We start from the raw sequence: 9976 nt of genomic DNA on the forward strand, positions 1-9976 counted from the left end.
TTGGAGAAACTACAGCATGTGATTTTCCCAAGACCATATAGCTACAGCGGGCAGGACTAGGATTTGTACCCAGACAGGCTCACGCCAGAGTCCACTTTTAACCCCATTCTGCCTCACAAATGAAAGAGGGCCTTTCTCTCACATTTTGAGCACTATTTATGTTCATATATATCAGCAATCAGAGGGGTCCTGTCTACAATCTGTGTACTACTACATAGCTCTTGGGTTTTGAAATTGCAATGTGCTCATCTCCATACCTTTTCCAATTTTTTGTAACTCCTCGAGGGATATACAAAATTTGATTTGCTTTTCCTCCAGAGGCGTGCGTGATTGACACTTAGGAATGGTCAAATGAAAAAATGCAATTATAATTAATAATAATAATATAGCAAATTAATGTAGCAGTGAATCTGGGTAGTAAAAATATGTAGAGGAAAAAGGCTGAGTAGACTGTACAGCTTTGAAGTTAACTCTACTGTTAAGTTTGAATCCTGCCATATACTAGCTATGTCATGGTAGGTTTAGACCAAGATTAGGTTTCCTATTCCATAAAATGTTTATAATCATATTAACTCCAGCATGGCATTATGTTGAAAGAATTAAATAAGATTATACATATAAAGGATTTGCCACATTGACTGGCACATGGTTCAATAATCAGCAACTCTTAGCTATTATAAAAAAGAAAAAAAAAAGGTGGCTATCACATTTACTGAGTTTGCAAATATACAAGTTTGAAAATAAAACCTCTAAGTACTGCCGAGTAGTTTACTACCTAAACCAAAAGGAGTAGTTACCTTTTCATCTCTTCTTTTCCGAGAATAAGCTGGATTTCAGTAATACAAGGGAATAAGACATTACTGGAAAGTGATTAATGCTACTTATATGTCCAAAGCAGGCAAGAGAGAGGTAGGAGGAAGTAAGGAAGAAAAGTGCTTTCTTATTGGCGGGTAGTAAGAGTATGCTGCAAATAACCACAAAAATATTTTCCCTATTAAATTAAAGATTTATATTCTGCTCTAAACCTAAGACTAACTTAAACTGTATATAAAGATAGCCTCCTTAAAATGAAACGACTTACGCTTCTTTCCATTTAGCAATTACCTAAGTCATTTTTGTCAGTGATGATCTAGAAGCTGCTGAAGGCTCCTAACTCCTTACTGCTTTCAGTGGTTGCTGACTAAATAACTCCGTTCATGCATTATCGTGGGACTTTTACCTTAAGTAGGGGAACCCCACGTAGTTTCGGGAGATACCATCTGCTCATGCATTCATTTTCTCCTTCCAGTTTTATTGTGATATTGTTGACATACAACACTGTATAAGTTTAAGGTATACAGCATAATGATTTGACTTACATACATCGTGAAATGATTATCACAGTAAATTTAGTGAGCATCTACAGAATTAAAGAAATAGAAAAAATTTTTTTCTTGTGATGAGAACTCTTAGAATTTACTCTCAACAACTTTTATATATAATACACAATCACATTAATTATATTTATCATGTTGTACATAATATCCCTAGAACTTATTTATCTTATACCTGGAAGTTTGTACCTTTTGATTGTGCATCCAGTACCTCTTCCCCCTACCCCTCGCCCCTAGTAATCACAAATCTGATCCCTTTTTCTATGAGTTTCTTTGCTGGTTTTTGAAGTATAATTGACCTATAACATTATGTTAGTTCCTGTTACACAACGTAGTGATTCGATATTTCTGTACATTTCAAAATGACCATCACAATAAGTCTAGTTACAAGCTGCCATACAAAGATACTACAACTTATTGACTATATTCCCCACATTGTACATTTCATACCCAAGACTCGTTTATGTTGCAACTGGATGTTTGTACCTCTTAATCTCCTTCATGTATTTCTTTCCTCCAAGTATTCTGTATTTGTATTCTAATAAATAGTGTACCACTAATTCTTCCATGTTAGACACTTACACAGGAAGGCAAAGGAAACAAGAAAATGAGAGGAGTGCAGAAATAGCTATCACCAGGTTAGTTGTTACATCCATGTTACAATGACCATTGAAAATCCTCCTCTTCTGAGGAGGGATGGATTAGTGAAGAACAAAACAGAACCAGCTTTGTTCATTTTGAAGTTGGGAAGACCAGACAGAGAATAGGTGATCGTGATTCTTCATCCACATATTCTAGTTCATTTTTAATGATACTTCTCTGGTGTCAACCATGAATTTTTGAACTTGATAGCTCAATATTTTCGCTTCCTGTCTAGTAACATAAACCATGTTAAAAGGCACATAATATTGTGTTGTTGTTCTGATCCCAAAAAAACTTAACAATAAATGCTGTATTATAAAAACAGCCACAGCTGATTAGTTACAAATTCTCCATTAAAATATACGAATGTTTATTTCTTGTTACATTTACATTTTTTTCAATCCCTCTTCCCACTAATGCCTATAGGTAACATGTGGAAAACAAATGGCAATTGACCAATATCTACAATATACGTTGTTTAAAATCGGAGAATTTTGCTCCTTGTTCTTTTATATTGGTAAAAGAAGTCCATTTGATGCAGCATTATATGCTAGCTAATCAGCCCTTCCTTTATGTAAACATATCCATTAGCCTTTATCTAGTTGTATTAAAATTGTTTCCCTATCTGTCTCACACATTGGACTGTTAGTAAAGCCTAGGGTAGGGCCTATGCTGTATTCATCTTTGTATCTTCAGTGTCTACAACAGTGCCTTATATATACTTAGGTGCTGAATAAATTTTAAATTGACAGATGGACTGAAGGGCAGATGTATGAATGAATAACTAGCTGGGTAAATGAAGGTGAAAGCAGATTTGTGACCTGTTAGATCAGGGCCCTGGATAGCATAGTAATGTAACACCAAGATAACTATCCAGTTTGTTCTTTATATGTTGTTTGGAGAATAACTTAAAGAATGAGTGAACAGAGGAAAGAATACATTAATATATTCTCCCCCAGCTCCACAGGGGTGATATCTTACTTATTGGCGTCAGTGATTCTCCTCAGACACTCTCATAACTCACTCTTCATACAGCAGCCCAAATGAGTTTTAAGAAACACCAATCTAATCATGCCCCCTTCCTGGGAAAACATCACCATTAGGGTCAAATCACGGTTCCTTAATGTGGCCAAAAAAGCCCTGTCTGATCTAACTACAGACTAACTGAGGCCTCGTGTTGTTCCAGGATTTCCCTTGATGAGCTATACTCCCTTCCGCCTACCACAGAGGTCTGCCCATTCAGCCCTTGTGTGCAGAGTAGAGTCAGTTCTCTATGTCCACAGGTTCCACATTCTTGGATTAAACCAACTGTGGATGGAAAATATTCGGGAAAAAAAATTCCAGAAAGTTCCAAAAAAGCAAAACTTGAGTTTGCTGCCTGCAGGCAACTATTTACATAGCATTTCCATTGTATTAGGTATTGTAAGTAATCTCGAGGTGATTTAAAGTATATGGGAGAATGTGCATAGGTTATATGCAAATACCACACCACTTTATATAAGGGACTTGAGCATCCTTGGATTTTGGTGGGAGGTCCTGGAACCAATCCCTCATGGACACTGAGGAACAACTATACTTTCTGTGCTGCTTTATCTAGTGAACACCTTCTCACTCATCCTTCAGATCTCAGCTCACTTGTGATTCCCTCAGGGAAGTCTTCCTAGATTTCACTCCCAGTCAAATGTTATATGCATTTGGAGTTTGGGTTTTGTTTGTTTTGTTTTGTTTTAATTACTGCCTCTCGCCTTCCTTGCATATAAAGTTCATGAGGGCAAAGACCATAGATGTTTTCTTTACTCTTGTATCTCAAATACCTAGACAGTGTCTAGCACATAGTTGACAATCAATAAATGCATTTTTAATGATAGTAATGATACTATAATAAGGAAGAGGACATCCTGTTTTGCAGTTGAAAAAGTACATTTCATGTCCATTATTTTATGTAATACTTACAACAGTTCTGGAAAATAGATACTATTACACCCCTCTAAACATTAATTTCCTAATTAAAAATTAGCAAGTAATAGCATCTACTATTTTTCTGAGAATTAAGTAATATTATATAAGTAAAGTAACCAATATAGTACCTAGCCCATAGAAAGGATCATTAAAAGCCAAGTTCCTAGGACACACCAAGCGTTCTGTTTTAGATCATGCATTCTGAGACGTGCTTCCCTCTACCTGGACCACATTTCCAACAGCACCATCAACTAGTTAATGTCCATTTGTCCTTCCCATCTCATTGTAAAATTACGGACTCAGGGAAGCCTTCCTTGATCCTCTAGCTTCAGTTAAGTTTCATTCAATATTTTTATCTTCTTTACTAGGATTCTCAAGGACCAATTATCTAACAATCCTCCATATCAGTTTCCTCATCTATAAAATGGAAGTAAGAATAACAGCTACCATTTATTGAATACTGTACGATAAGTTGTATATAAGGGTTGATAGATTGAAAAGTATTGGGAATGGCCCTTAGGGTCCCGGATGGTACAGTATAACTGGTTAGATGGTGGTACCCTTTACCATGAAAAGCATATGTGGACGTCAGGAATAGGGTGTGATTGCTGTTCATGATTTTTGGCTATTTGTCATAACCAGAGAACAGGAATTAGATACAGTTTGTTAATCAATGTGCCTCTAAGTACATGGTCCATAAAGGATCTGAACCACCTTCTAGCAGTCAGAAAACTCTAAAGAACTGTGAACATAAGTAGCCTATCAATTGACCTCGGCACGTATTTGCTAGGTTTCTTCTGTGAACCGGGCAATGCGGCAGGTACTTGGATACTAGAGTCAGAAGTCAGAAATGACATCACTGTATTCGTCAACTTAGAGTCTGGTGGCGTGTTGTAAACTCTCAGAAGGGATGACTGCAGTCACCGTTTTACAGAGGAGGAAACTAAAGCTCAGTGCTGTAGAGCAATACATTCAAAAGAATCCCTGAGGTTTTGTAACATCCAGAAGGGCCTTCTGAATCAAAGATGGATTTGTATTTTATACAGTTTTAGTTATAGCATACTGACCTTTAGGTCACTGAAAATGGGTCATGTGTGGTGACGCATTGGATACTACTTCACTTATTCATAATGCCTGTTTGAATAAACCTGGCTTTGCTGTAGAAATCATAGTTCCTTTTATAGATACTTAATTTGCAGAAATTTAACATTCTGGGAGACTGCCTATAAATCCATTTGTTTTTTAAAACCAACATGGTTTTACTCAAATGATGGGCTTTACTTCAGTTGTGATGGGGAGAAATGGTGCATATGTGCTTTGAAACAGAATTTAGGATTTATCTCTGAGGTTATATAAATTGAAAATTTGCAAGTAAAAGACTTTTATGTTACATATTTAGTTTATATATAAAAACACACTGTGTGTGTGTGTGTATGTATATACATATATATTTATAGAGAGAGCGTGCACGCGCACACAGACACACACACACCTTAAAGCATCTTTTATACACATTCAGATTAGTTCTCCTCTTTACCAGGGATTATGGGAATCTTATAGCTGTAACGAGTTGTTTGGGGCTCTCATCTCAGTGGGATGTAAGTCTGAATGCAATCTATTTTTTTTTAAATAAATTTATTTATTTATTTTTGGCTGCGTTGGGTCTTCGTTGCTGCGTGTGGGCTTTCTCTAGTTGCGGTGAGCGGGGGCTACTCTTCATTGCGGTGCACGGGCTTCTCACTACGGTGGCTTCTCTTTGTTGCGAAGCACGGGCCCTAGGCTCGTGGGCTTCAGTACTTGCAGCACACGGGCTCAGTAGTTGTGGCTCGCACCCTCTAGAGCGCAGGCTCAGTAGTTGTGGCACACGGTCTTAGTTGCTCCGCGGCATGTGGGATCTTCCCGGACCAGGGCTCAAACCCGTGTCCCCTGCATCGGCAGGCGGATTCTTAACCACTGCGCCACCAGGGAAGCCCTGCAATCTATTTTTATCAAAACAAGGCTTTCACTTATTTCCCTCTCTCATCCTTTAATTAAATCTTAGGTTGGTTCCCCAGTTTGTTTTCCCCAGTCGTTTCCAGTTCTTGAAAGTCTAGCCTAATTTAAAAATTCAGCTTCAGTCTCTGCTTCATCTCATTTCTTCCCTTATCCCCATGGTGAAGGAGGTGCACGAGCTGGCTCTAAGAGGTCTCTTCCTCTGCCCTCTGCAAGGTTCAGCTCTTCTGGAGGGCAGGGAAGAGGAAGAGGGAAAATGATCCATGCCTCTCAACCCATGGGCAGTGGTTATGGCCCCCTCCCTGGTGGTTGAAGCTGTTTTTCTGGCTATTACTGACCAGTTCTTGTTGTATTTTCTATGAGAGGTGATGGGGCCGTTGGGAGGGTCATATGTGCGAATTCTTTAGAAGCCCATTGCACTATCCCCTGCCTGGCTGGGGCCCAAGCCCTTCCACTGAGACTCTGGATCTCATCATTGGTGGTACTGGCGTCAGCTTCTTGTTGGGAAGGAAGTTACTGCCCCGTCTCGCCTTGCCATTCCTCTCCAGTTCTCTGCCTAGATAGACAAAGGAGGATGAGAAATCGATGAGCATTGCTCTGTGTTTGAGCAATAGAATGCAAGTCTCCTTTGTGCCAGCACCACCCTTTAGCACCCTCCCCTCCCGCCCACAGTGTACTTTCATCCCAACCACTGCAGTTCCTTCCCACTGGTTCTCTTCTGTGACTCGGTCACTCTTTCATCTCAGTCTAATCTAGTCTTTGGAAGTAGACAAAGTGGCTCTGCAAATACAAGTTCGAAATATTTCGAACTTGCACCTATGGCACCTATGGCAGGAATTTCTTTGGCAAATCTCTAATTTGCCTCTGTATGGTGGACTGGAAGCATCCTTAAGGTACTACATGCCCCCTTTTCCACCACTTTGGATCTTGGTCACTATTTCTGGAGTGCCAGTAAAATCCTGCTACAGAATTAGCACCTTTACCTTATAGACAGGGAAATTAAGCCTTGGAGAATTTAAATGACTTTTCCATGGAACTCCCATTTTCTCCATCCATGCCATTCACATTCTAAAGGCCATGTCCTTAGGCAGCACATGGTAACATGTCCTCTGTGCCATTTTCTGGCTTTTATTGGAATAGCATATTATGTCCTAAACTTCTACCCAAGCAAAAACCTAGACACATGGACTTAAAGAGGAACAGAGCTAGGAGACTTGACTGGCATAGCCCAGGGAAATACCTTTTCAGAGATACTCTGAGACCAAACAGGAAATCTGTGTGGCAAAATTCCCAAGGAATCCTCAGGTCAGGACCTTGGGGTAGAGACCATCTGCCATTAAATACAATTGTTGTGACATAAAAGTAAGTCGCTGAAAAACATAGATAGACCGGCTTTTAAAATAATATCTTATGCTACTGACAAGGGCTTAATTTCCAAAATATACGTACAGCTCATACAACTCAACAACAAAAAAACAAAGCGACCCAATCAAAAAAATGGGCAGAAGACCTAAATAGACATTTCTCCTTTCTCCAGAGAAGACATACAGATGGCCAATAGGCACATGAAAATACGCTCATCGTCGCTAATTATTAGGGAAATGAAAATCAAAACTACAATGATGTGTCACCTCACACCAGTAAGAATGGCCATCATTAAAAAGTCTACAAATAACAAATGCTGGAAAGGGTGTGGAGGAAAAGGACCCCTCTTACACTGTTAGTGGGAATTTAAATTGGTACAACCACTAGGGAAAACAGTATGAAAGTTCCTCAAAAAAATAAAAATAGAGTTGCTGTATGATCCAGCAAATTCAAAAATATAAATGCATCCCTATGTTCATAGCAGTACTATTTACAATAGCCAAGACATGGAAGCAACCTAAATGTCCATTGTCAAATGAATGGATAAAGAAGATGTGGTGTGTATATATATATATATATATATATATATATATACACACACACACAATGGAATATTACTCAGCCATCAAAGAAGAATGGAATAATGCCATTTGCAGCAACATGGATGGACCTAGAGATTATCATACTAAGCAAAGTAAGTCAGAAAGAGAAAGACAAATACCATATGGTATCACTTATACTTGGAATCTAAACATATCTATGAAACAAAAACGGACTCACAGATATAGAGAACAGACTTGTGTTTGCCAAGGGGGAGGGGTTTAAGGGAGGAAATGAATGTGAGTTTGGGATTATCAGAGGCACACTATTATATACAGGATGGATAAACAACAAGGTCCTACTGTATAGCACAGTGAACAGTATTTAATATCTGTGACAAACCATAATGGAAAAGAATATGAAAAAGAATATATATATATGTATATATATATATCTGAGTCACTTTGCTGTACAGAAGAAATTAGCACAACATTGTAAATCAACTATACTTCAATAAAATTTTTTAAAATACAATAAAATGAAAATAATATTTTAATTGAGCTTCTCAAGGCATTGGCAATAATGATAACAGCTAATATTTCAGGCCACTTATATGAGACAAGAACTGTTAATTGCTTTACATGCCTTACGTTGCAGTAACCCTTGAAATAGATACTTCTGTTCTCTCATTTTAAATTAAAGAAATTAAGTTTAGAGATTTTCTTTATATAACATGCACAAGATCATGCAGTTCCAAGAGGTGGTAAAAAATAAAAGATGGTTTTTTCTTTTAAAAAAAGAGTTTGTGCTTTTATTCTGTTTCAGCTATTGACAGAAATGATGATTAAAGAATTTCTCCGTCTGTTTTACAGAGTAACCGAAAACACGGATAAGACTGCAGAAAAGCAGATACTTCTAAACCTTCAAAGATGGCAGAAATGTTTACAGCAGTGAAAGGGAGATCAAAAGCTTAGAACTATAATGTAGCCAGGACTACAACTGTGTATTTTAAAGCCATTGTTCAAGGTTTCTTACTTGACAGTTCCTACATGACCCTGTTGAAAATCTACAATATATGCTGCATTTAATGAAACATGTATAGGTCAAACCAGAAGGAAAGAACTATAAACATAGATTGCGAGAAGAAAACTTATTCAGCAATGGAAACAGTTTCAACAGATCAAGCAAAGATGTGTCTTGGGCATGGAACCAAAGTTACAAAGAAACATTCTACCCCTGCTGTGCAGGGGATGTCATTTTAATGTAACACTACACCCCATGGAATCACTAGTCCTGAAATAAACATCATTTTAAAAAATCAAACAAAAAAATAAGGGTGGGTGGGGATTGAAGCAGAGGAATACCCATGAGGAGCTATTTACAATAAAATATTTCATTTGAAAAGTCTGGTTTCTTACTACAGGGATTTGCTTTTCTGTCTTTATTATTGTTTAAAACTCAGGAACTGAGACATCTGCAATTTGAGTGAGAAGAAAAGCAGTGTCTGGTTTGTTTTTCTGCAAACGGTGGAGCTTGTGGAATGCATTCCACACATGACAGATGGGAAGTGGATCACAGTGACCCCGACTAAACTGGCAACCAAAGTGAAAGACCCAGGCGAATGCAACATACGAAATAACAGCAGATGTTGATGCTTCCTTGGCCTTCTGTCACATCTGTGGTCCTCCACGAGCAACAAACTGATCTCATTCATATTGAAAATTAAGAAGATGATGCTCTAAATCACAAGCTCCCTGACTTAGTTCTGTTTAGAATGTCAACGACTATAGGGCCAGAGGCACCTCTGAATACTTCCATTTCCAAAATACTGGTCTTCAAATGGCTGCTTAAAATTGCCTGCAAATAACATGTTATGTGATTTGATACAAATAGAGGCGATAAGTAAACTTCTACCAACAGTTGAATTTACCACAGAGATGTGACTATTAAATGAAATTATGATTATTTTTTGAAGTATCCTGATATGCTTAGAGCATTCTGACCTCTTGTCATTTAGACTGATAACGTTTTTCTTTTTCCCCAGAGATCTGACAGCAACAAGGTAGCTCTACTTTTTTATATAAAAGTAACATTGTGTTACTGAT

General features: G+C 38.0%; 1 protein-coding gene across 2 annotated transcripts in view; it reads left to right on the forward strand.

Moving 5' to 3' along the window:
- Window positions 1-9275, forward strand: part of JAKMIP2 (janus kinase and microtubule interacting protein 2) — a 170921-nt gene extending 161646 nt beyond the window's left edge. Inside the window, exon 22 of one of the 2 annotated variants that reach the window (XM_032627088.1) lies at window positions 8744-9275. Coding sequence is in view for 1 of the 2 variants with exons in the window: in XM_032627089.1 (XP_032482980.1) it covers window positions 8744-8764 (21 nt within the window). In the remaining variant the exon portion in view is untranslated. The remainder of the gene's footprint in view (window positions 1-8743) is intronic. The other variant, XM_032627089.1, reaches the window with a different exon arrangement.
- The last annotated feature ends 701 nt before the right edge of the window (window positions 9276-9976 follow it).

This window comes from Phocoena sinus, chromosome 3, assembly GCF_008692025.1.
Source record: "Phocoena sinus isolate mPhoSin1 chromosome 3, mPhoSin1.pri, whole genome shotgun sequence".
NCBI classification, from domain to species: Eukaryota; Metazoa; Chordata; class Mammalia; order Artiodactyla; family Phocoenidae; genus Phocoena; species Phocoena sinus.